Source organism: Oncorhynchus keta, chromosome 21 (assembly GCF_023373465.1).
Source record: "Oncorhynchus keta strain PuntledgeMale-10-30-2019 chromosome 21, Oket_V2, whole genome shotgun sequence".
Taxonomy (NCBI): Eukaryota; Metazoa; Chordata; class Actinopteri; order Salmoniformes; family Salmonidae; genus Oncorhynchus; species Oncorhynchus keta.
In genome coordinates, this window is record NC_068441.1 from 42,199,334 (window position 1) to 42,226,827 (window position 27,494).

Consider the following 27,494-nt stretch of genomic DNA (forward strand, 5'->3'; position numbering starts at 1 on the left):
CGTGCAGCCTATTAGAACAGTAAAAATGCTATTCTTTTTGCAATTTCAGCAACACCACTCCTCTCTCACATAACTTTATTAAACTACAACTCTTTCAATGGCATCAATAAAAAAAAAATGTTTCTATACGTTTCACAGTTTCGAGACTTACACAATGTTAACACAAACAAGGCCAAAATACAGTATACCAAAAACGTGTTAACAAAAGAACATTCTCTCGGTAAATATGACACTCATCGTTATCTTCCAACAAGTTGAGACATGGAAGTGTGTGATTAATAGGGCTTGTGTTCCTGTTTTTCCTCTTTCTCTTCTTATGACGTCCTCCACACCCATACCATCTCCGTCCATTGCCATTGTGTGTGCCGCTGTGCTAATCGGAACTCCAATTTGCTCACTGGTTAAGCGCAGCACGTGTATAACGACAACCAGTTAGCAAGTCGGATGTGTTCTGACTAGCACATGAACACTGAATGGGTCACCACAGCTCGAGGGGAAGACAGGAATGACAGGTACAAATTGGCTCATTCTAGCAGATCTCCCTGCTCAATACATGTCTTCTCCCTCACCACCTTGGCCATGCCTTCCTGCTGTAGTGAGGTCAAGGTTAACAAAAACACACCATGTTACTCACCTTTTAAGAGAGATCAGGGCCAATTTTCATTACACGTCTAAAAGTAGGAGTGCTGGTCTAGAATCAGGTCCCCGTTCTCATTCATTATGTCCTAAAAGACTAAACTGATCCTAGATCAGCACTCCTACTCTGGGACGCTTTGTGAATAAAGGATCATTTCTGCAATCTTGATAAAAAGGGAACCATGAAAGTGTCACCAAAATCAAAGTAATACCATATGTTGGCTCAACTTGCTACATAATGTGCTGAAAATCCCAATAATTCTAAAGTGACATGCATGTGGGGAAACTGTTTTCAAATTCGGTGTTACAGTCTGATGCACCGTTCAAATTCAGTGCTCAGTTTAAGACTATGACCTTTAGTATTACTTACTTAGTGGTCCTATTTGGAAGTTAAACCACACCAAGGAGACAGGCTAACATGAATACAAATATTGTATATACATGCACACACACACCTTCTCTGTGTCGGCGAGGATAAGAATCAGGTCTTCCACGTCATACTGCAGTGTGCCGTCTTCTGAAATGTGACCCTCGAGCGCCACTCCCTGATATCACACCACCACATAAACAACTCTGTTAGACAAATACTCAGCACAAATGTTTCATCAAAATCTAACATTTTGAACTGAAATGCTAAGAACTTCATTTCCCTCATGTAAGGCTCAAGCTTAACTTGTTTGCATTGTAAATTATGAACTGATGTCAATGGAATCTCAAGTTAGGACTGGGCCCATAAAGTATGTGCTGGCAATAGATACCTAATGCACTGAGCTGGCCATTCGTTCATCAATTAACACGTTTATATTTACACCACTTCAGGCATGTGAAACACTAAGGTCTTCTCACTTTATCCAATAACATGGCCTTCATAATTGATTGACTAACATCTGCATTTTAAAGAATGTTAGGACAATGGACTCTATATACAGTGGGGAGAACAAGTATTTGATACACTGACGATTTTGCAGGTTTTCCTACTTGCAAAGCATGTGGAGGTCTGTAATTTTTTATCATAGGTACACTTCAAAAATCCAGAGAAATCACATGGAATGATTTTTAAGTAATTAATTTGCATTTTATTGCATGACATAAGTATTTGATCACCTACCAACCAGTAAGAATTCCAGCTCTCACAGACCTGTTAGTTTTTCTTTAAGAAGCCCACCTGTTCTCCACTCATTACCTGTATTAACTGCACCTGTTTGAACTCTTTACCTGTATAAAAGACACCTGTCCACACACTCAATAAAACAGACTCTAACCTCTCCACAATGGCCAAGACCAGAGAGCTGTGTAAGGACACCAGGGATAAAATTATAGACCTACACAAGGCTGGGATGGGCTACAGGACAATAGGCAAGCAGCTTGGTGAGAAGGCAACAACTGTTGGTGCAATTATTAGAAAATGGAAGAGGTTCAAGATGATGGTCAGTCACCCTCGGTCTGGGGCTCCATGCAAGATCTCACCTCGTGGGGCATCAATGATCATGAGGAAGGTGAGGGATCAGCCAAGAACTACATGGCAGGACCTGGTCAATGACCTGAAGAGAGCTAGGACCACAGTCTCAAAGAAAACCATTAGTAACACACTACGCCGTCATGGATTAAAACCCTGCAGCACACGCAAGGTCCCCCTGCTCAAGCCAGCGCATGTCCAGGCCCATCTGAAGTTTTCCAATGACCATCTGGATGATCCAGAGGAGGAATGGGGGAAGGTCATGTGGTCTGATGAGACAAAATTAGAGCTTTTTGGTCTAAACTCCACTCGCCGTGTTTGGAGGAAGAAGAAGGATGAGTACAACCCCAAGAACACCGTGAAGCATGGAGGTGGAAACATTATTCTTTGGGGATGCTTTTCTGCAAAGGGGACAGAGCGACTGCACCGTATTGAGGGGAGGATGGATGGGGCCATGTATCGCGAGATCTTGGCCAACAACCTCCTTCCCTCAGTAAGAGCATTGAAGATGGGTCGTGGCTTCCAGCATGACAATGACCCGAAACACACAGCCAGGGCAACTAAGGAGTGGCTCCGTAAGAAGCATCTCAAGGTCCTGGAGTGGCCTAGCCAGTCTCCAGACCTGAACCCAATAGAAAATCTTTGGAGGGAGCTGAAAGTCCGTATTGTCCAGCGACAGCTCTGAAACCTGAACGATCTGGAGAAGGTCTGTATGGAGGAGTGGGCCAAAATCCCTGCTGCAGTGTGTGCAAGCCTGGTCAAGAACTACAGGAAACATATGGTCTCTGTAATTGCAAACAAAGGCTTCTGTACCAAATATTAAGTTCTGCTTTTCTGATCTATCAAGTACTTATGTCATGCAATAAAATGCTAATTAATTACTTAAAAATCATACAATGTGATTTTCTGGATTTTTGTTTTAGATTCCATCTCTCACAGTTGAAGTATAACTATGATAAAAAATTACAGACCTCTACATGCTTTGTAAGTAGGAAAACATGCAAAATCAGCAGTGTATCAAATACTTGTTCTCCCCTCTGCACACACCACACTATAATATATTATAAAGAGAATACCATTACTAGCAAAGGGAATAACCTTGTAAATGAAACCAGGTGGATTCTGGGAGTCCGAGTCATTTCCAGTGCTCTCGGTGTCACCTGCCTGCAGCACCTGGGAAACTCTTTCTCCCTTCTCTTCCACCACCTCCACTTGGCTGGCCTCTGCAGGGGGGAAGGAGTGCCTCTCAGAGTGGGGTAAGGAAAGTTGTGGCGCAAGACGCAGTGGAGCCTTGGCTTTGCCATGCTCTGGAAGATTAGCCTGGTCAGAGTCATGTAGGACTTTGCTCTCTGTGGACTCAGCCACAGCCTTCTGACTGGTAATGACCTCACCTCCAGAGGTCACCTCTGAACTTTGAACCTGCTCTTCTATGGCAGAGGAGTTCTGCAATTGGCTAAGGCCCTGCTCTTCCAAAGCACCGCCATCTTGGAGGTCACTCAGACCCTCTGAAGCGACGTCACTCCCGACCCCGTTGTCGCTGTCACACGCCGACCGTCTGTTGGGTGTAGTGGTGCCGTTGGAGCTCAACTCGTCCGAGAGGTCGGAGGTGAAGACGCAGGGGTACGCAGTGCCAGTTCCCTCGTTAGCCTCTCCTGAGATGGCAGCGGGCTCCTCAGGGATGCTCTGGGTACAGGTCTCTTTGCCGTTCTCCGGGGCTGTGGATGCGTGGAGAGCTGTGTGTTCCGAGGGGAAGGCTGTGTTACAGGGGATGGGCGCTGAGATGACCAGGGATGTTCTCTTCTTGGACTTGGTGCTAAGAGAGGATATAGAGGGTGATGATCTGTCTGGTTAGCAGGTTGGACATTCTTAGATCCCAGATTCTAGACTTGATGAGAAGAAAACTAAAGACTATAAGGCGTTAAACAAATGTGGTGGATTCTTATGGTCATCTGAAACACTGACCTGTTAAGGCCCTTGATGATAAAAGCTTTTCCTGAATGCTGAGTCTCCAGCTTCTTCATCACGCTGTAAAGCTCATGGTTCAGCTGCAATCAAGCGTGGTTATTCTATTAGTCAATACCAGTTGACTTGCAGTACATTTCTTCATCTGAACAGTGAGACACTATACTACATCACATACAGTAAATTATTTAGATCTGTGATAAAGATGTGTTAAATATATTGTGATGTTTTATTATTTGTGGGAGAATAACATCCATATCAGAATGTAGGAAAAACAGGCTTACCACACTCATTTCCTTATAGAAGACGTCCCTCAGGTTGGAAATGTTTTGAAAGACGGTCACGTAACATCCAATCCGGCTTTAGACAAGAGGGAAAATGTTCTGTTATACTAGAGCAACAGTAGTCCCTCCCCGTTTCCCCGTTTGGTGCCTAATGAACACGACCCCGATGTGCTGTGGTCCATTGACATCACCTTTGATAGAGAACAGGAAGCTCCTCCCTCATCTCTTTGTTGATTTCCTCAAACACACTCTGGGCTTTGTTGAACTCCTCCTCTGCCTGATCAGAGAGAAATGGAGTCCAAATGCTTTCAGTGTCTTTATCCAAATACATAGACAAAGAACAACAAAAGCAGCTGTATAATTTCAATTTACATTTAATTTTCAACACACCTTGGTGATTTTGGCATCGTCTTTCTTCTTGGCATTCTGCAGCGCCTCCAAGTGGTGACGTGAGGAATCGTAGTCTACGAGCTTCCGACCACGTTTGGCTACTCGTTCCTAAGAGGCAGGGGGAGAAGCGATATTTCTGAGCACAATTCCCATGAGCCACATGGCACCAGTCTCTCATGATTGTTTGTAGGACCAATCAGCAATGTAAACACATGTGGAGAGAAGAGTTCTGACGTGAACAAGTTCTATCGGACCAGATTATAGCAGACGCTACCTTGACTTCATGAAACTGTCCAGTGTAATTCTCCATGGTGCGAACTATCTGGTCTGTTAGTTTCTCTTCAAAATCATTCCACAGCAAGTCCTCACTCTGTAGTAAAAACAAATTTTAGAAAGCAGCCTGAATGTTTATTTCCACTATACAACAGTAATGCATTTGCCAAAATAAAATACAATTTTATTGGACACATACACGTATTTGCAAGATATTGCAGTTATTGTCGGTGTAGTGAAATGCTTGCGTTCCTAGCTCTAACAGTGCAGTAATATCTAACAATACACACAACATTTCAAAAGTAAAAATTGAAATTAGAAATATTAGGACGAGCAATCTCAGAGTCCAGAGTGTGTGTAATATTTAAGCAATAAGGCCCGAGGGGGTGTGGTATACGTCCACAAAGCGGAGTGCCTGGATACAGCCCTTAGTCGTGGTATACTGGCCATATACCACAAACCCCAGAGGTGCCTTATTGCTTTTATAAACTGGTTACCAATGTAATTAGAGCAGTAAAAATAAACCTTTTGTTATACCCGTGGTATACAGTCTGATATACCATGGCTGTCAGACAATTTGAATTTATTTCACCAGGTAGGCCAGTTGAGTTGACAAGTTTTCATTTACAACTGCGACCTGGCCAAGATAAAGCAAAACAGTGCGACAAAAACAACAGAGTTACACATAGAATAAACAAACGTACAGTCAATAACACAATAGAAAGGTCTACAATTGAAGTTGGAAGTTTACATTTACATTTAAGTCATTTAGCAGACGCTCTTATCCAGAGCGACTTACAAATTGGTGCATTCACCTTATGACATACAGTGGAACAGCCACTTTACAATAGTGCATCTAAATCTTTTAAGGGGGGTGAGAAGGATTACTTTATCCTATCCTAGGTATTCCTTAAAGAGGTGGGGTTTCAGGTGTCTCCGGAAGGTGGTGATTGACTCCGCTGTCCTGGCGTCGTGAGGGAGTTTGTTCCACCATTGGGAAGTTCACATACACCGTAGCCAAATACATTTAAACTCAGTTTTTCACAATTCCTGACATTTAATCCGAGTAAAAATTCCCCATTTTAGGTCAGTTAGGATCACCACTTTATTTTAAGAATGTGAAATGTCAGAATATTAGTAGAGAGAATGATTGATTTCAGCTTTTATTTCTTTATCACATTCCCAGTGGGTCATAAGTTTTACATAGTAATGGAGTGTATTTGGTAGCATTGCCTTTAAATTGTCTAACCTGGGTCAAATGTCTCAGGTAGCCTTCCACAAGCTTCCCACAATAAGTTGGGTGAATTTTGGCTCATTCCTCCTGACAGAGCTGGTGTAACGGAGTCAGGTTTGTAAGGCCTCCTTGCACGCACACGCCTTTTCAGTTCTGCCCACAAATGTTCTATAGGACTGAGGTCAGGGCTTTGAGATGGCCACTCCAATACCTTGACTTTGTTGTCCTTAAGTCATTTTGCCACAACTTTGGAAGTATGCTTGTCCATTTGGAAGACCCATTTGCAACCAAGCTGTAACTTCCTGACTGATGTCTTGTGATGCTGCTTCAATATATCCACATAATTTTCCTACCTCATGATGCCACCTATTTTGTGAAGTGCACCAGTCCCTCCTACAGCAAAGCACCCCCACAACATGATGCTGCCACCCCCGTGCTTCACGGTTGGGATGGTGTTCTTCAGCTTGCAAGCCTCTCCCTTTTTCCTCCAAACATAACGATGGTTATTATGGCCAAACAGTTCTATTTTTGTTTCATCAGACCAGAGGACATTTCTCCAGAAAGTACAATCTTTGTCCCCATGTGCAGATGCAAACCGTAGTCTGGCTTTTTATGGCGGTTTTGGAGTGGTGGTTAATCCTTGCTGAGCGACCTTTCAGGTTAAATCAACATAGATACTTTTGTACCGGTTTCCTCCAGCAATTTTGTGTCTGAGGTCTTGGCTGATTTCTTTTGTTTTTCCCATGATGTCAAGCAAGAGGCACTGAGTTTAAATGTAGGCCTTGAAATACATCCACAGGTACACCTCCAATTGACACAAATTATGTCAATTAGCCTATCAGAAGCATTACATAATTTTCTGGCATTTTCCAAGCTGTTTAAAGGCACAGTCAACTTAGTGTATGTAAACTTCTGACCCACTGGAATTGTGATACAGTGAATTATAAGTGAAATAATCTGTCTAAACAATTGTTGGAAAAAAGAGTTGTGTTATGCACACAGTAGATGTTGTAACCGACTTGCCAAAACTGTAGTTCATTAACAATACATTTGTGAAGTGGTTTTAAAACGAGTTTTAATGACTCCAACCTAAGTGTACGTAAACTTCCGACTTCAATTGTACCTGCTGGAGCGCGTGCTACGAGTGAGTGCTGCTATGGTGACCAGTGAGCTGAGTTAAGGTGGGGCTTTACCTAGAAAATACTTATTGATGACCTGGAGCCAGTGGGTTTGGCGACAAATATGAAGCGAGGGCCAACCAACGAGAGAATACAGGTTGCAGTGGTGGGTAGTATATGGGGCTTTGGTGATAAAACAGATGACACTGTGATAGACTACATCCAATTTGCTGAGTAGAGTGTTGGAGGCTATTTTGTAAATTATATTGCCGAAGTCAAGGATCAGTAGGACAGTCAGTTTTACGAGGGTATGTTTGGCAGCATGAGTGAAGGATGCTTTGTTGCGAAATAGGAAGCCAATTCTATGTGTAATTTTGGCTTGGAGATGCTTAATGTGAGTCTGGAAGGAGAGTTTACAGTCTAATCAGCATTCAGGGCTCGAACCAACCAGTTTGTTTGTTTGTTTGTTTGTTTATTTATGCGTCTGTGAGTGAGATGGGATGTTTAGACAGACAGTATGTGGATAGAATATTTAGTATATCTGAAGAATATGTACAGCAATAGTTGAACAGGATGGCCTTGACTAGAATACAGTACAAACATATGAAGTGTGTAAAACAGTATGTTAACATTATCAAAGTGACCAGTGTTCAATGACTTTGTACACAGGGTAGCAGTCTCTATGGTGCATGGTTGAATACCGGGTGGTAGCCGGCTAATAACAGTGACTAAAGTTCAGGGCAGGGTACCGGCTAGTGGTGACTATTTAACAGTCTGATGGCCTTGAGACTGAAAAACAGCTTCGGTCTCTTTCCCAGCTTTGATGCACCTGTACTGACCTCGCCTTCTGGATGGTAGCGGGGTAACAAGCCGTGGCTCGGGTGGCTGAGGTCCTTGATGATTTTCTTGGCCTTCCTATGACACCAGGTGCTGTAGGGCAGGCAGTGTGCCCCCTGTGATGTGTTGGGCAGACCGCACCACTGTTTGGAGAGCCCTGCGGTTTCATTCGCTGCATTTGCCGTACCAGGCGGTGATATAGCCCAATAGGATGCTCTCAATGGTGCATCTGTAAAAATTAGAGTGGGTCTTCGGGGCCAAGACTAATTTCTTCAGTCTCCTGAGTTTGAAGAGGCGCTGTTGCGCCTTCTTCACCACACTGTGTGTAGATGGACCATTTCAGATTGTCAGCAATGTATACAACGGGGAACTTGAAGCTTTTCACCTTCTCCACTGCGGCCCCTTCGATGTGGATGGGTGCATGCTCGCCCTGCTGTCTCCCATGATCAGCTCCTTCATTTTATTGACATGGAGGTTATTTGCATGGCACCACTCCGCCAGGGCCCTCACCTCCTCCCTGTAGGCTGCCCCGTCATTGGTAATCAGGACTACATCTGTTGTGTCGTCTGCAAACTTGATGATTGTGTTGAAGGCGTGCGTGGCCACGCAGTCATGGGTTAATAGGGAGTACGGGGGGCTGAGCATGCACCCTTGTGGGGCCCGCGCTGAGGAGCAGCATGGCAGATGTGTTGCTACCTAACCTCACCACCTGAGGGCGGCCCGTCGGGAAGTCCAGGACCCAGTTGTAGAGGGCAGGGTTCAGACCCAGGGCCCGGAGGTTAATGATGAGCTTGGAGGGTAATATGGTGTTGAAGGCTGAACTCTAGTCAATGAACAGAATTCTTACAGAAGGATTCCTCTTAGCCAGATGGGTTCTGTTGGGGAGGTATGCAAATTGAAGTGGGTCTAGGGTGTCAGGTAAGGTAGAGGTGATATGATCCTTGACTAGTCTCTCAAAGCACTTCATTATGACAGAAGTGAGTTCTACAGGCAATAGTCATTTTCTTGGAAGCGAAGTGTGAAGCAAGTGTGGACAACAGACTGGGATAGGGAGAGATTGAATATGTCTGTGCATGCTCTGAAGACGAGGCTAGGGATGCCACCTGGACCGGCAGCCTTGCGAGGGTTAACACACTTAAAATGTCTTACTCATGTCAGCCACAGAGCACGAGAGCTCACGGTAGCCTGCATCAGCAGTACTGTTTCCCTTGAAGTGGGTGAAGGTGTTTAGTTTGTTTCAGGGAGCAAGACGATGTCCACAACATAGATTATAAAGGGAAAACAAGCTATGATTGTCTGGAGTCCCTGCCACACAAGTCTGGTGTCTGAGCCGTTGAATTGCGAATACACTTGGTCTCTGTACTGATGTTTTGCCTCTGATTGACTTACGGAGGGCATAACTACACTGTTTGTACTCTACCATATTCCCAGTCACCGTGCCATAGTAAAATGCAGTGGTTCACGCTTTCATTTTTGCACGAATGCTGCCATCTATCTATGGTTTCTGGATCGGATAGGTTTTAATCGTACAGTGGGAAAATCCCCTATAGACTTCCTGATGAATCCAGTCACCATGTCAGTGCATACTAACAATTATTATAAATACACACCGAAAGAACTGCTTCACCTGAAACATGACAAGCACTTTTGCCTAACTGTAGTCTTTAAAAACGAAACTCTGGTATTACTGTATACTCTCCTCTTATTTAATGGTTCTCAGACCAACATTTTGCTCAATAGATCTTTATCAGGGTTTCTTCCTCCTCAAAAAAATCAATTTGTCTGAAAACACCCATCTATGACCCACCTCCATGATGACAGATAGGTCCTCTCCTCCCTGCCAGTCAGGTTCGTAGACATCTCTTAACGTCTGGGACAGTCGCTTGGAAGTCTCATGCATCACTGTGGAGAAGGACAGAAGGAACATGTGAACTAGAGCAAAACGAATGCGTTTAGATGACACTATAAAACTAATAGCTATTGTTTAGGAGAGCCAAGTGAGAAAGTAGACATTTGTATAGATGGATAGCTTGCCTAGCAGATACCTTGTTAGCTAGACCAAGGGTCAGAGTCTGGGGATGTGGGTTGAATGTTTGAAACTAGGGTTGTATTCATTAGGCACCAAGCTGATGGAAACAGAACCTGAACTTTTCCAATAAGAAATGCTTGTTTTCTGTTGCAAAACGTTTTGCTTTGGTGTGCACTGATGAATAGCACCAAGCTTTTGGCCTTTACACAGCTCGTATGACAAAAATCAGCATGGACGGCACATTTAGATGAAGTGGTTTTGGATTTGTGGCACACTGCAGATTCGGCGACACCTACACTTAAAGGTCAAAACAAGATGGGCTTCACTTGAAGTGGTATGCAAATGGTAGCACAAAAAAAACAAACATTGTTCCTGCTCAAATGAATAACACATTCATTTGCAGAGTCGGCTCTTTTAAATGGCTGGTAGTTATGCTACCAGTGAGGTTTTGAAAGGTCAGTTTAAAAGAGAGGGGGGGGGGAAGCCAGTGTGGTAAGTTAAACACTACTGTACAAGATATAGCCCTCCTACTATATTAAACCGTTTAACAGTCCTCTGCTATGGATTGAGATGTAGACAGATCCTACCTTTCACTGCACTGAAGTATGCTTTGACGTCTTTAGATAGCCTGCCGCCATCATTCTGTTGGTTGTAAAGATAGAATCTTCTATGAGAGGGTTATTTTTTTCCTTACAGTGAGAACATCCATCAAAAGACCCTTTCCAGTTTGATTTCACCTTTACAGAAGATAAATCTCCCATAAAAATTCTAAGAGTCCAGGAACTTCACAATTCAAGTTGTACAGTCACGTTTTGGAAATAATTTCACAAACAATAACAGTACAAAGTGTATGAGTATTAAAAGTGACACTTAAGTATTTTCAATTTCACTATGTCCCTTTAAAAACAAGGAGGACCTTTTCAAACAAGTCAAATGGTTCTATTTTTGTGCTTCAAGGAACAAGAGAAACTAATAACTTTAAAAACATTTCAGTATAAAGGAGGATATTGTTTTAAACAAGACAGTCTGGTGAAAATATGACGGGTGCGTCCTACTCGGTTTCGTAATAGGAGTGAGATATAAGAGTGAAAACTATCTACGGGTGGAGCTCCTTCCTGTGACATGTCATGTTATCGGCATGCACAAAATTGGTCAGAGCTGAGAAGTCAGAGATTAATGGACAGGTTGTCATCGAATTTATTAAAATTATTTCTGAGAAAATGTTTAGACTAATTACTATTTCTCAAATGAAACATGTGGATTTGGTAAAATGCCCCAAAACACAGAGATTTAAGATGGCACACAGCTCTGAGCGCAGTTAAACGGTTAACCTAACGTAACATATGACTCCCTTTCAAGATATAAACCGAATATATCACTGAACAGTGACTAGAGTGAGTAAGCCATTTGACAGCATATCAGCCAGTAAAATTACATGGAAAAACTAAGAATGTAAACAAAGTGCAAGGAAGACCACCGATCCAAATGCCTGGAGTTTAGATCCATTAAATTAGCAATGCAAAAAGGTTTCAGTCATGTGAATATGGTCCTTAAGTGACTTGGTGGATGAAGAGACTTGAGCAGCCAACAGTAAGTACGACTCATTACCTAATATATGTTGCACATCGATACAAACTTTATGTATCAGTCAGTATGTTAACATGCACACTAATAATTCGACATTACACTAATTATGGCAGTAGGACGAGTATAGCAATGTCAAATCTTTACTCTGCTTATGTTAAATTGGCGTAAGGTCAAAATTGAAGTCCGCATACGCTGATTCAAACACCTGGCTTTCTGAGCACTCTTTCAAATGATTTTAAAAATGTAAACCGCTTATGCCGCTGGAACACAGATTTAAAAAATCTGCTGCTGTGCCAGCACCGGTAGTGCAAGCCACACCATGATGTGCAAGTTCATAACAACAAAGTATGCATCTTAGAAATAGTTTTCACATACAAACAAATGTCCGAACTCAGAATCTAATAGGCTTTGCAAAAATAACATGGTTGAATGTTTATTTTGATTGGCGATGTCTGAATTTTCTTAATTGGTACCTGTTGTTTGAGAAGGTTCTGGGAGTACTGCTCAAACTGTTCATCTTTTGTCTCCATGTTCTTACCCAGCTTCTGCATGACCTATGACAAGATGAAAACAAACAGCTGGTGACCTATCCACAGGTTTCAGACAACATTAAAAAGACTTGAGTCTCTAAACAGGTACTGTTGTTGAGGTTTATCAGTGTGAGGTACTAACAATCGCACTTACATTATATTAGGCCCTATGTTGTATTCCATAATGATTCTAGTCAACTAGTTAAAAAGCAAACTGTAATAGGATAAAGGCCACACTATTTTCTATACAGAGGCCAACATCATTTCTAGCATTCCCTTCCCAAAAATGACCTATGTGGTTGACCCAAATGATAGGATGGAACTTGGGCACAACTCAACCGATTTAATTTTACAATATCTGACACAAACACATCAAACTACACTCTCTGTCATGTTTTGAGGGTTTTGGCAGCAAAGTGAAACTAGCAGAGCAGAACCCAGGCCAAGCAGTGAACCACAAAGCCACAGAGTAAGAGTAGCAAGGGAGAGGAAGTGTACAGCAGAGGCAGGAAGTGGCATTTGCAAAAACATCAACAAAAAGGAATTAACAAACTAATACTGACAAAGCCCATGGAAATTCCTCCATAAAGGCTACCGTGTTAATTCAGCTGATTTCTATTGGAATAGACAACTAACTTGATATAGGCTAGCTATAAAATAAAGGTCAATTGAATATTGTTTGAACTGAGTTTTTGTTTCAAGGAATTAAGCTGGGAGATAAACATCAAGGCCTACATTCAGCATAATGATTCTTCAAACAGATGACACTCAAATCCCCAGACAACAGTCAGCATCGATAGAGACTGTCTGAAGAAATGGTATTACTGTAACAGACAACGTGGGCATACTGTCACCATAATCATATCAATATTCATAAACAGGCCAATAACTTATGAGCATCACTAGTTCAAGTAGCCCAAATACCAAGGATAGTCGTGTAGAATAGCCTAAAGTATTGTGGCAATCTTGATTTCAGGGTAACAGAGATGCCGCGGTTCACTAGTTGCTTACCTTCTCCTGAGCTCGATTCAATGACTTTTGTACCAGTTTGGCAAAACCTCCAGCCCCAGTCCCAATGTTTGGCCCCATCTTGTTCTCTGCCATCGTGTCTTCTCACTCCGGTCTATATATGATTCCTCTTGTTAAGCCGCTGCTCTTGTACTTATATATTTGTTGAGTTACTTAGGGAGCGGAGAGGGAGAGTCAGTACCGATCTCAGACAGGACTCTCTCTAGCACACACACGCACCTTAGCTGTAGTATACCCATATAATATTTTTGCCAGCTAAATGCTTGTTAAAAATGTTATCTTGCAAAAAAATGTTATCTTGCAATGACAACATGAAACATGCTCGATCCTTTTGTTCAAACTTGTAAAATAGTCAGTGAATATTAAGTTGCGGCAGGAAGGCGGTGTCTTTAGAGATATTTACCCAATATTCAAGAAATTGCTTCAACATGATAAAGGCTACACTTGACTCACCTCCGTGATTCACACCATGCTTATCCCGTCATCAGCAAGTACACGCAATGCTTTTGCGCAACCTAACACAGGTAGATCGCAGGATGAATATATGAATCACCTGAAAAATACAAAACGTTAATTTGTTGTTATATTCCTGTTCTATATCTAGAGGTGGGTTCAGTTCGCTTGAATGGTTGGTACTGAACGACACGTTTCCACCCCCAAAACGTTATTGAACAGACTTTGAGGCATGTTTCCTCTCGTTTGATGGGTGTGGTTTGAAGCAATGAGTGACGTTTTAAAAGAGAAGAGGCCATGCTGACATCATTCTCTAACCCACAACCCAACCCCTCCCCGTTTTTAAACTGGACGTTCAGGACACCACTGTTTCCAGTCAATTGAATATTCCAGAACGTAAAAACGTCAACGTAAAAACGTCTGAAGGCAGCCCTGGTGACATCATGGTAAATTAGCTAAAAACGTGATTTTCCGAATAGAGTGTGATTGCAGCCAGCCATTAGGGCATTGGGTGGCAGGTAGCCTAATGGTTAGAGCATTGGGCCAGTAACTGAAATGTTGTTAGATCAAATCCCTGAGCTGACAAGGTAAAAACATGTCCTTCTACCTCTGTACAAGGCAGTTAACCCACTGTTCCTAGGCTGTCATTGTAAATAAGAATTTGTTCTTAACTGACTTGCCTAGTTAAATAAATATTTCACCTGCCTACTGTAGTCCTTCTACTTAGCACACAGTATCTTAGACCGCCTGCTGAACACCTGCCATTGTTAACAGAACTTCTGGAAAGTGGTGCCTGATGGGTGGGGACAAAGGACACTGTCAAAGCTACATATTTATAAATTACTCTAACTGCTCCTTGTTCTATCTATGCTACTGTTGTCACCCCCGCCTCTTCTTCCAATGTTAAGGTGCATTACTGCCACCGACTGTACTGGAGTGCATCCTGCTCGTGTACCTAGCTTAAAAATGAACCAATAGAATTATAAAGAAAGGGTTCTTGCAGATGCAGGAACTCCCCGAATTGTGGACTGCAATTGCACCCTTCTGGAGTTTCCAGTTTTTTATCAACTGTAAACTGTACACCTTCCTAATATTAAATTGCACCCCTTTTTCCCCCCAGAACAGACTCAATTTGTCGGGGCAGGGACTCTACAAGGTGTTGAATGCATTCCACAGGGTTGCTGGCCCATGTTGACTCTAATGCTTGTTGGGTGGATATCCTTTGGGTGGTGGACCATTCTTGATATACACAGAAAACCCAGCAGCGTTTCAGTTCTTGACACAAACCAGTGTGCCTGGCACCTAATACCATACCCCGCACTTAAGTATTTTGTATTGCCTGTTCATCCTCTGAATGGCACACATACACAATCCATGTCTCAATTGTCTCAATGCTTCAAAATCCTTCTTTAACCTGTCTCCTCCACCTTCATCTACACAGATTAGGGTTGCAAAGGGTCGGAAACTTTCCGGTAAATTTCCAGATTTTTTCCGGAAATTTTCCATGGGAAGTTAAGCCCTGTAATTTTGGGAATTTTTATTAAATTCATCAAAAAGCTTATAACAGTGAACCTTTTTTGCAGCATTTTTTTTAACCCTTTTTTCTAAGAGTGTACATGATTTCAACAGGAATGTAATGAATGACTGTAACTCTCTTGAACAACAAGGGGTCCTTGCCTACCTAGCCTACCTCCATCGGGGCAGAAGGCACCCCAACTTTCTTTTCATTTAGTAACATTGCATCATTAAAAAGGGATTTTAAACCAACTTTGGGAAAAGGCTTTCGACTCTGTCAACCACCACATTCTTAACGACAGACTCAATAGCCTTGGCTTCTCAAATGACTGCCTCGCCTGGATCACCAACTACTTCTCAGATAGAGTTCAGTGTGTCAAATCGGAGGGCCTATTGTCTGGACCTCTGGTAGTCTCTATGAGGGTGCCACAGGGTTCAATTCTCAGGCCGACTATTTTCTCTGTATATATCAATGACGTTGCTCTTGCTGCTGGTGATTCTCTGATCCACCTCTACGCAGATGACACCATTCTGTATACATCTGGCCTTTCTTTGGACACTGTGCTAACAAACCTCCAAACGAGCTTCAATGCCATACAACACTCCTTCCGTGGCCTCCAACTGCTTTTAAATGCTAGTAAAACTAAGTGCATGCTCCGATTGCTGCCCACACCCTCCTGCCCGACGAGCATCACTACTCTGGACGGTTCTGACTTAGAATATGTGGACAACTACAAATACCTAGGTGTCTGGTTAGACTGTAAACTCTCCTTCTCCTTCCAGACTCACATTAAACATCTCCAATCCCAAATTAAATCTAGAATCGGCTTCCTATTTCGCAGCAAAGCCTCCTTCACTCATGCTGCCAAACATACCCTCGTGAAACTGACTATCCTACCGATCCTCGACTTCGGCAATTGCAATTACAAATAGCCTCCAACACTCAGCAAATTGGATGGAGTCTATCACAGTGCCATCCGTTTTGTCATCAAAGCCCCATATACTACCCACCACTGCGACCTGTATGCTCTCGTTGGCTGGCCCTCACTACATATTCGTCGCCAAACCCACTGGCTCCAGGTCATCTATAAGTCTATGCTAGGTAAAGCCCTGCCTTTTCTCTGGTCACCATAGCAACAGCATAGCAACACCCACCCATAGCAGGTGCTCCAGCAGGTATATTTCCCTGGTCATCCCCAAAGCCAACACTTACTTTGGCCGCCTTTCCTTCCAGTTCTCTGCTGCCAATGACTGGAACAAATTGCAAAAATTGCAATTTGCAACAAATTGCACTGCAGCTGGAGTCTTATATCTCCCTCTAACTTTAAGCATCAGCTGTCAGAGCAGCTTACCGATCACTGTACCTGTACACAGCCAATTTGTAAATAGCACACCCAACTACCTCATCCCCATATTGTTACTTATCCTCTTGCTCTTTTGCGCCCCAGTATCTCTACTTGCACATCATAATCTGCACATCTATCACTCCAGTGTTAATTCTAAATTGAAATTATTTCAACTCTATGGCCTATTTATTGCCTTGCCTCCCCACTCTTCTACATTTGCACACACTGTACACAGATTTTTATATTGTGTTATTCACTGTACATTTGTTTATGTGTAACTCTGTGTTGTTGTTTTTGTCAACACTGCTTTTCTTTATCTTGGCCAGGTCGCAGTTGTAAATGAGAACTTGTTCTCAACTGGCCTACCTGGTTAAATAAAGGTGAAATAAAATAATATATATATATCTAATATCAATCAATTAAATTAAAATTTCACAAGAATTTAGTTTACCGGAGTCAAATCGTCAGGCGTTCAACTGGGCTGATGGACTCCCGGTCTCCAGGCTTGCAACTGGGCTAATGGACTCCCGGTAGTTGTTATCCATCCAGGCAATCCTGGCTCCAACCATCTGGAGTAGGTGATCGAACTCGCTTCAATCCAGACGAAAGTAACTTCGAAATTCCTCTCGAAATAGTTGAAGCACTTGAATGAGACGGTGGATCTCCCCTGTATGCTTTCGGGACTTCAACCATCTCTGGACCCACACAGACCTGCGCTTTCGGCAGGGCTGGTCCCAGTCCAACAACAAAACCACTTTCCTCAACGTTAGTCTCATTGTTGAAAGAGACTACTCTTTGCTATCTTGAGTATTTATTATTGCATTTCGCTCCAAAACTATGCATTTTGGGAGTAAATTATATTATAGGCTCTGACAATAAAATTGTAGATGTCATCGAATAAATAATATGTATGCTACTTGGCAAATAAATGAATAAAACATGTAAAGAAAGTATGCAATCAAACTGTTTTTATTATGTAATCCCACATTTTTTTTACTGCATATGTGTGCAACAAAAATGTAACATTCACATTTTGCTACTTTCTGTCAAGTCTATGCATACAATTTGAACACACTGCAACTGCCTCTGCAACGCAATGCTGCAAGGCAAACACAGCGTTCCATTGGAAAATAATGTACTGGTGTACCAAAACGCATTCACAGTCGGTGTGTTTGAAGCGTCAATGTACTTCTGGTGTACCAAAACGCAAAACACAGTCGTTGTGTTTGAAGCGTTAATGTACTTCTGGTGTACCAAGACGCAAAAAGTCGGTGTGTTTTGTAAAGAATTGCTATTTCTTATGCAAGTGACCAGCCTACTGCTATTACATTGCTATAACTGAGACAACGTATTTTCACAGTGAAACATGTTAGGTCCCATACAGGATAGCTTCCACACCCACACACACACTAACTGCCGAGGACACACAGATAAGACATACACCCACACATTGGGAGGAAGAGACACAGCCTTGACTTGCAGACACAAGCACACACACACGATCTCCTTCCTAGCCGAACATTGTGTGACTGAGAACAGCCCGACGAGACCCGGAGGAACGACGGACGGCTCAACAGGACCAATCCAAGAAGACAACACCTCAACTGTGGCCAACCAAAAGACCGTGACTTCCAGACTCAACCTACTTTCTGTACTGTACATAACATGCTTGCAATCTGTTATCGGGGCTTCTTTCTGCTGGTTCCTTGTGAGCCAAATGAATGAGCCCGTATACGTTGTACCAGATATCTTTACTCTGAATAAACTTTCGCTTGTCATTGAATTGACCACCTTGTCCGAATTGATCCTTGACCGACTCGCCCTATCTACATATTACATTATCAACAGTTTGAAGCGATAATGTACTTCTGGTGTACCAAAACGCAAAACACAGTCGGTGTGTTCGAAGCTCATTCTCCTTAATTGAGGGGGGTGGGGGTGGGTGATGATGATATGTGATTTACTAGTGAACATTTTAAGTTACAAATAATTAATTTAAACAATAATGAAAAGAGAGTATGTGGTTTAATTTACTGTTTAAAGGTCATTTTATGGTTGGGACACTGGGAGTGGGAAAGTGATGTACACTTGTTTTCCAGCAGACGGTGCTATGAGCCAAAACATTGGGTCTGAGTTATGCTTTCTTATTGCAATGGATTATATCGGCCATATATCAAAAAAATAATGTAGCCTAAAAAGTACAGATCCAGATAATTTAAGTTTATGGTCTAAGACTTAAAAAAAACTATCCTTATCCTGAGTAATACATACATGTGTAAACAGATGTAGTATATAGAACGATGCAAATACATAATTATTGTATTTTTTTCTGCTCTCCCCATCAATTTTCCCTTGCTATCCAGAATCCTTGGGACGTCCCTACCCTCAATTGAAGTTGACATTAAAAAATATTAAGATTAGGGTTAGGTAAGGGTTAAGGTTAGGGTTTAGTGTAGGGACATCCCAATGATACTGCATTGCATTAACAATGTTGGTCTAGTAAACCCAGAAAGGGTTCCCACTAGATGGGAAAGCAGCAATGTCCAAATTGCCTATATCATAAAAATAGATCAAATCTAAAATTATTTTTTTGGTCTTAATTTTAGGTTAGGGTTAGGCATAAGGTTAGCAGTGTGGTTAGGGTTAGGTCATACATTATTATATTGATTGAGGCTTCTGTTCTTCTCTGGTTAGGTTTAAAATAAGATTTTTTTAAGAAGATATATTGAAGATTTAGTCGGTTTCGTCTTGAAGGGATACAGTTTTGTCAAAATTGACTTTACGTAGCGGGTTAGGAGAATTGGGTTACGGTTAGGAAAAAGGTTAGGGTTCGCTAAATTGCCCTCCAAAAATCTACCTGTGACGACACAAACGGGATTACGTCCAGACATGACCAAAATACCGGGGTTTAGGACCCCCAGAAAGCCGCCGAATGTAATGTTTTAGCTGTCTGAAAATATTGCCTGTTGGTCCTCCAATAATTTTATGAATTCGTATTGTAACGATAATATTACATGCATTATCGATATAAATTTCACTGCTTCATCAGTTTCATGTTATAATGTGGTTGGATCACATATAAATACATTTCTATAGAATAATGTTTGAAACAAGTGTTAGTATTTATTTAGGAAAGCAAACACTGATCTTTACGCACGCACAAGCACACAGGGTTTTCACTAGATACCACAGCCACGAAGTCAAAATTGTCTATATCTTAAAAATTAATGACAACTATTTTGTTGTTGTTGTCTTCATTTAAGGTTAGCAGTGTGGTTAAGGTTAGGTTTAAATTCGGATTTTATTTTAAGAAAACTATTAGCAGAAATAGGCGTGGTTTCGACATTCGTGGCTGCAGGCAGGCCCTAAAATTACGCACGACTTTTCGCTGTGTTGATGTACTGGGCGGGCGCTGAAATGACATGAGGACGAAAGTTGTCCGGTTGGAATTGTAGTCCATATCATACCTCAAGTGGTCCAGGAAGCTAGTTAGTTTGTCTTTATCTGTGATTCGCAAGGACAACCAGTTGGAGGGAGTTTCGCTCCTCTCTTCCATTGTTAGACACAAATTGAAGCTGCCAAGAGGCAAGTCAGACAGAAATAGTCCGAAAATGCCTCCCATCGACAATGACACCGGGAGGAATGAACTAAAATCTCGGATACAGGAGCTTATTGATTCTAATCAAGTGTTGGTATTCAGTAAAAGCAACTGTCCATTTTGTGTGAAGGTAAGTCCAACATATGCGTTTACTTTTTGTCTTAACTAACTAACTAGCTGGCTAGCTAGCTATTGTCTTACTTATTTCTCCCGCGAGTAAATTAGCCACATTCTCCCGCAAGTAGAGTTCTTCACGGGTCCACCCAATCGGGTATAGACCCGGACCTGTTAGGATACTAGTCGGGTCTAGGGAAGATTGTCCTCGGGTCCATAGCTAGGTAGTTTTCTTGGGCTAACGTTAGAAAACTTAACATAACTAACTTTTAATTGCTTTTTTGTTACTAACAAGTGTTTTAGCTTTCCGTTATAACCATGTATTGACTGAGGCACCACTCATCTCCCCGTTGTGTGTACCTAAAGTTAGCTGGATGACTACCACGCTGGCTATCGCTAGTAATAGCCCATGGATAATCACGCGAATACAGACAGACGGGGTTCAAGCAGCATATCTGTTTTTCTTTCCAGGTAAAGGATCTGTTCAAGGAGCTGAACGTGAACTGCAATGTGGTGGAGTTGGATTTAATTGGTAAGGATGTCAAGCTTCTGTCTTCGAATACGGGTGTACTCTGCACTGTATAGTCTCAATTTATGCCTGTCACACCACATGTAGTTGTCATTGATTGGTATGATCACAATTGTACCAACTAGGTCTGGGGTGACTGTTACCGGCAGTAAAGTCACGGTAACTAGGCTTCTCCAAAACTGCGCTCAGATGGTCATTAGTTGCCAAACAAACTTGCCTTGTACTCAGCGCTCTATTGTCCCTCTAATCACGCTGACATCAATGCAAATTAAATCGAAAATCAAACACTTCATGAGAGCCCTGGCATTCAGGGTTTGAGTGGAATAGGATGATCAGCTGTTGCGCAGGGAGACCCAGCTCCACATAGCTGGTGATGCATGGAATGAAATGTGTTCCTATAAGACCATGTTGTGAAACATTTCTATAGGCTATGGAGTTGCATGAAGACATCATTTTGATGGCTCTATTAAAAAGTGGAAGAGCCCATCAGCTTTCTATAGGCCAGGCCTATTATTTGTCAAAACTTTCCTAATATTAAGCACATTGCTTCGCTTTACAACCGGAGTAATCTACCTGGCTGGCATGAAAATGAAACACAGGAGAAGTGTACACTATTCGCTATTCAAGTGCATACGGGTTGTTGCCCCCCCCCCCTCTCACCAGCTGGGTGAGAATATTATCACCTGTGAATGGTGTCCAGTGTGTGTCGTCAAGAAATGGCACATGCATTTTATTTATTTATTTTTACTTTTCAAATCATTGTTGCATGCATCTTGTAGCCTAGCCCATAGGCATATATGTTTTGATAAGGTTTGCATCACAACTGAAGTGGCCAAATAACTTGAAGTGTAGCCTATAGGGATGGGACCCCTGGAACAGGGTTGGAGAGCCCATAACCTACAGAACCTAGGGAATGTGTTCTCATAAACCCACACAGTCGCGTGTGAAAACTGACTTTTGACTGGCCGCTATTTATAAAAGGATCCCAGCTTTCTCGTGCTGCTATATTAAGCACATAAATCCTGTGTCGTGTACCTGGCATATTACAAACGTAGCCAAACACAACCTCCGTTCACTATTCCAGTGCAGGTTAAGGATGAATACAAAATATTCCACACATCATGTTTAGTAAGCTATATGTAAAGACCAGATTACATTGAGAATAGCCTGATGGGTGAGAATATTATCGAGTGCTTGTCATTGTGAATGAGAGACTGAAGTCTGTGCAGCCTGCGCAGGAAACAGAGCAGAGCACATACCTTTTCATGTGACTTTTTTCAAATCCTCATAGTCGCATCTTTCTACGCTTGCTACGTTACGTTTTAATAACAGTGATATTATATACACACACAAACATTTTGGGATATCATTGAATTGCCAAATTGCCTTCAATCGAGGTTCCAAAGGTCTTGAGTACTCTTAAGGATCAACGTTTCATCAACGAACATACAAACATTTGCAGTACATGTACACTACATGACCAAAATTATGTGGACACCTGCTTGTCAAACATCTCATTCCAAAATCATGTGCATTAATATGGAGTTGGTCCCACCTTTGTTGCTATAACAGCCTCTACTCTTCTGGGAAGGATTTCCACTAGATGTTACTTGGAACATTGCTGCGGGGACTTGCTTCCATTCAGCCACGAGCATTAGTGAGGTTGGGCACTGATGTGATTAGGCCTGGCTCGCAGTCGGTGTCACAATTCATCCCAAAGGTGTTTGATGGGGTTGAGTTCGGCTCTGTGCAGGCCCAGAGTCAAGTTCTTCCACACTGATCTCAACAAACCATTTCTGTATGGACCTTGCTTTGTGCATGGGGGCATTGACATGCTGAAACAGGAAAGGGCCTTCCCCAAACTGTTGGCATAAAGTTTAAAGCACAGAATTGTCTAGAATGTGTAGAGTTAAGATTTCCCTTCAATGGAACAAAGGGGCCTTGCCCAAACCATGAAAAACCGCACCAGATCACTATTCCTCCTACACCAAACATTACAATTGGCACTATGCATTCGTCCGTCAGACTGCCAGATGGTGAAGCGTGATTCATCACTTGAATGCGTTTCCACTAATCCAATGGTGGTGAGCTTGACACTACTCCAACCGACGCTTGGCATTGCGCATGGTGATCTTAGGCTTGTGTGTGGCTGCACGGCCATGGAACCCCATTTTATGAAGCTTCAGATGAACAGTTATTGTGCGGATGTTGCTTCCAGAGGAATTTTGGAACTCTGTAGTGAGTGTTGCAACTGAGAACAAGAAAAAAAAAATATACACGCTTCAGCACTCTGCTGTCCCATTCTGTGAGCTTGTGTGGCCTACCAATTCGCGGATGAGCCGTTGTTGCTCCTAGACGTTTTGACTTCACAATAACTGCACTTACAGTTGACCGTGGCAGGGCAGAAAGTTCCCGAATTGACTTGATGGAAAGGTGGCATCCTATGACGGTGCCACGTTGAAAGTCACAGAGCTCTTCAGTAAGGCCATTCTATTGCCAGTGTTGGTCTATGGAGATTGTATAACATCGAACACACAATCTCCGTAGACCAACTATGGCAGTAGAATGGCTCAGCCACACAAGCTCACAGAACGGGACAGCAGAGTGCTGAAGCGTGTAAAAAAAAAAAAAAAAAAAAAATAGCTTGTTCTCAGTTGCAACACTCACTACCGATTTCCAAAATTCCTCTAGAAGCAACGTCTGCACAATAACTGTTCGTCGGGAGCTTCATGAAATGTGCTGGGCCGGCCATGGAACCCCATCATGGGGGCCAAGCCTCCTACAATCCAGGACCTCTGTACCAGGCGGTACCACCCTAGTCACAGACTGTTCTCTCTGCTACTGCCCGGCAAGTGGTACGGAGCGCCAAGTCTAGGTCCAAGAGGCTTCTAAACAGCTTCTACCCCCAAGCCATAAGACTCCTGAACATCTAATCAAATGGCTACACAGACTATTTGCATTGACAACCCCCCCCACGCTGCTGCTACTCTCTGTTATTGTCTATGCATAGCCACTTTAATAACTCAACCTACATGTACATAATTACCTCAACTACCTTGACACCGGTGCCTCCTTCCCATTGACACATTGACTCTGTACTGGTATCCCCTGTATAAAGCCCCGCTATTGTTATTTACTGCAGCACTTTAATTATTTGTTATTCTTATCTGTTACTTTTTGGGGGATTTTCTTAAAACTGCATTGTTGGTTAAGGGCTTCTAAGTAAGCATTTCACTGTAAGGTCTACAACTATTGTAATCGTCACAAATGATTTTATCCACCGGTCAGCAACGGGTGTGGCTGAAATGGACAAATCCACTCATTTGGGTGATGTAGTACATGTATAGGACCTATTATTGTACTAAGTTTGTTTCCTCAAGCTCACCTTTTAGCTTTTCCTTATGGCTTTGTCTGCTATTAAATGTCGATGGTTGATCGAAAGGTAAAAAGAGGCTAATGGGTGCCTTTTCTGCAAATATATACAGTGTTTTTACATGGTGAAGATGTTATGTTTTACCACAGAATGCACTGTCAACGTTACGGGCCACCACAAAACGTGCTGAGTCACTCTCTCGTTCTGCCCACTGCCATTTGATCTCTTACCAGTCACAGCTGTTCTGGTATAAATACACACTGTGCATTACATAACTATTGCTCTGGCAAATACATAGAAAATATCTTTCAGTACTGAATTATGCAATTTATTTAAACACGCTCTGTTTGTTTGCAGAACCAAAGTACATTTACATTATAGACTGCAGAGGCTGTCATGTATATGACTAGTATTCATGTCAGCGATATGACAGGAAGAGTAGGATGAATGATTAATTTCATGTACGTGTAGCTGCTACTCTGCTAACATCTCTTAATGGTTGTGTCCAGAGGATGGATCAAACTATCAAGAACTGCTGCTTGAGATGACCGGGCAGAAAACTGTCCCCAATGTCTTCATCAACAAGACACACGTCGGTGGCTGTGACAAAACAATGAAGGTATGGATTGGCGCAGCAGCTTTCATGAACCACGGATCATTCTCATTTCACTCGTGGTTTTGCAAGTGCCACTGACTTTTAGTCTTTGGTTCATCCTGTCTTGAGATTCAAGCGTATGTCAAACTTAGGCTAAAATCTCAGGTTTTGGCAACAAAGATACCTTTGTGTTATTCATACGTTCCCCTTGCATTTTAACGTGTGGTAAATTATGCCCACCACAGGTTTTAATTGTGATGCAATATTACGAAAGAGTCTTTGTCTGTTTGCCAGAAACAAGGATTGAGTGGATCTATTTGGGTCAAGTATGGTTAAGCCAATTTACATCTAAATGCACTACATTTGTCTTTTTACATCAAAATGGCTACTTAAGAACACCCAAACCTAGTCTTCTCTTCCCTCTACACTGAGCTGCAATTTAGCTAATGAAACCATTTTTTTGCCTGGTCATGCTTTTCATAAGCTGGCACTTTTACAGCATGACGCAATGGTGTATATTTCACTTGAAGCCAGCAACATTCTCCTGATACATTATAATCCTGACAATATCACCACGTGTTCTGTCTCCTACCCTTTTCTAGCAAATGCTGGTTTATTTCTGTCATGTGGCACGGAGAATATCCCTCCAGCATGAATGGTGTCAGCATCGCTGTTGAATGTAGAATACCTTTTTTACATTTTAGTCATTTAGCAGACACTCTTAACCGTAATCGCTCCTATAAGTTGCTCTGGATAAGTGCCTTGCTCAAGGGCACATTGAGCAAATAATTTTCTTTACCTAGTCTGCGCAAGGATTCTAACCAGCGACCTTTTGGTTACTGGCCCAACGTTCTTAACCGCTAGGCTACCTTTTGACACTCGTAGACATGCACACTTTTCAAGACGACCCATTTTGGGACCATAAATTAGCATGCTGTTACCCTTACTGTATTTCACTTGTCTATTTCCCACCAGAAGCAGAAAAATGTTGTGCCCTTTAAGATTTCTGGGTTAATATTGTTTTCGCCATCGTGTCTGACCACCTGTCATCCTCTTCTCAGGCCCATAAAGATGGTGTCCTGCAGCAGCTGCTGTGCGGGGAGAATGAGGTATACGACTATGACCTCATCGTCATCGGGGGCGGCTCAGGAGGGCTAGCATGCTCAAAGGTGAGAGCCTCCCAGATAACGCTTTCCAAACCAACCTTACCTCCAGACCTGCACCTTTCTAGTGTAGTATCGAGGCCCATGAAGGAAGGCTGTAAGTCCAGTCCATCATTGGCTCGGTCTGAGGATGTTTCTAGCTGTACAAGCCATGTGTCCTCTGTCCTTGTTTCCTCAATTCCTCTCAAAGTGCATTGGAGGAGAGGGCCCAAGGTTCCTCCTCTAAAGAGCTTGGAGGTGAAGTTAGGACGGAGGAAGCAGGGAGGAGGGAGGATTTCAGATGGCTCATTATCGCAGCAATAAAACTAAGTATAGAAGCTGAGCTAGTTGACCAGTGGTTGTCTTAATCAAGTTGTCTAAATGGCCGTCTGACCTTTTGTGCTTCTTCTGGCATAGGAGGCAGCGTTGCTGGGCAAGAAGGTGATGGTGTTGGACTATGTGGTGCCCACGCCGAAAGGGAACGCATGGGGTGTGTAGAGCTTCACGTGTCACACTCTTCAGACATTGAAGAGTTCCGTCACGCGTGTCAAACATATCCCCTACAGCACACTGCTGCAGGCCCACCGAAGCACAACTCATAATGGCTTGCAGAATTCTGCTGTTATCAGTAACAACATGTCTGCATGTGTCAATGTGGATAAATTAAATCTCCAAATGTGTGATTTTGTGTTTCTTTGGCTCGGGACAGGCCTGGGTGGCACATGCGTGAACGTGGGCTGCATCCCCAAGAAGCTGATGCACCAGACAGCCCTGCTAGGGACTTCCATACAGGACGCCCGCAAGTTTGGCTGGGAGTTGCCGGAGGAGACAGGTAACAATTGGGTTGGCGTCTGGGTCAAACGTCAGCAGTTTAGGTTCCAATGTCCATTTTAGTCACTTGGAATGCATGCCCAACACTAGGGACGGGCATGAGTACTCGAACGGACGTTAAAACTCCATCTCTAACCAGCGATGACAAAAACATTTTAAGTACTGTAAAACTATTTGGTGGAGTGTGCTTTGTGGCTTGAAGACAACGGCTGTGTTCCAATACTCATACTAACTGTACTATTTGTAACAAATTGAGTACATAGCATGCTTATTGGTCATAGTATGGATATAGTCAGTATGCCAAAAGTTCCCGGATATCGTACTACAGTCACCAAAATACCAAATATACAAGCAGTGGACACTATTTCCGTGCGTCACAACGTTTTCAGATTTGAATTAAATGGCGGAAAATATGCAGCCGAAGTCCAACGAGAGTTGATGCATATCCACTGCTTTAACTAATTATTACAAATGTTAAAATGTTGAGCAATGTAATAAAGTAATGACTTTTCAAATAAGTTACCAATTTCTTAGCTATGCTATTCTTACAAACCGTACAGCATATAATTACAGCAGTATATACCTGTATCTTATCTAGCTACCTAACATTAGTTGGCTACTAATACATCGAAC

At 42.5% G+C, this 27,494-nt stretch overlaps 2 protein-coding genes across 4 annotated transcripts in view; one reads left to right on the top strand and one right to left on the bottom strand.

The window, feature by feature from the left end:
• Positions 1–58: 58 nt before the first annotated feature.
• On the bottom strand, positions 59–17,372 carry LOC118400577 (bridging integrator 2-like). Of its 3 annotated transcripts, XM_035797566.2 has the most exons (14): positions 17,131–17,372; positions 13,819–13,918; positions 13,348–13,517; positions 12,280–12,360; positions 10,807–10,861; positions 9,998–10,092; positions 5,003–5,098; positions 4,729–4,836; positions 4,530–4,615; positions 4,339–4,414; positions 4,055–4,137; positions 3,191–3,905; positions 1,092–1,181; positions 59–590 (listed from the first exon to the last, which is right to left on the bottom strand). In XM_035797566.2, the coding sequence occupies exons 3-14, from the start codon at positions 13,438–13,440 to the stop codon at positions 525–527; spliced, it is 1,644 nt and encodes a 547-aa protein (XP_035653459.1). In that variant the 5' UTR covers positions 13,441–13,517; positions 13,819–13,918; positions 17,131–17,372; the 3' UTR covers positions 59–524. The 3 variants fall into 3 exon arrangements, with proteins under 3 accessions (XP_035653459.1, XP_035653460.1, XP_035653458.1); XM_035797567.1 differs by lacking the exon at positions 17,131–17,372 and having other exon boundaries at positions 59–587; positions 13,819–14,082; XM_035797565.2 differs by lacking the exon at positions 17,131–17,372 and having other exon boundaries at positions 13,819–14,082.
• Positions 17,373–20,056: 2,684 nt separating this feature from the next.
• LOC118400578 (thioredoxin reductase 1, cytoplasmic-like) overlaps positions 20,057–27,494 on the top strand; it is a 28,045-nt gene continuing 20,607 nt past the window's right edge. The window contains exons 1-6 of the mRNA XM_035797568.2: positions 20,057–20,407; positions 20,863–20,923; positions 24,803–24,912; positions 25,950–26,057; positions 26,448–26,520; positions 26,740–26,862. Coding sequence (XP_035653461.1) covers positions 20,291–20,407; positions 20,863–20,923; positions 24,803–24,912; positions 25,950–26,057; positions 26,448–26,520; positions 26,740–26,862 — 592 coding nt within the window. The 5' untranslated portion in view covers positions 20,057–20,290. The remainder of the gene's footprint in view (positions 20,408–20,862; positions 20,924–24,802; positions 24,913–25,949; positions 26,058–26,447; positions 26,521–26,739; positions 26,863–27,494) is intronic.

Excerpts from the sequence above, each read along its gene's own strand:
- LOC118400577 (XM_035797566.2), bottom strand. The coding sequence starts at position 13,440 with ATGGCAGAGAACAAGATGGGGCCAAACATTGGGACTGGGGCTGGAGGT. Across the intron at positions 4,616-4,728 it reads ACGATGCCAAAATCACCAAG|GCAGAGGAGGAGTTCAACAA; the intron begins GTGTGTTGAAAA and ends CTCTCTGATCAG. Across the intron at positions 3,906-4,054 it reads ATCATCAAGGGCCTTAACAG|CACCAAGTCCAAGAAGAGAA; the intron begins GTCAGTGTTTCA and ends ATCCTCTCTTAG.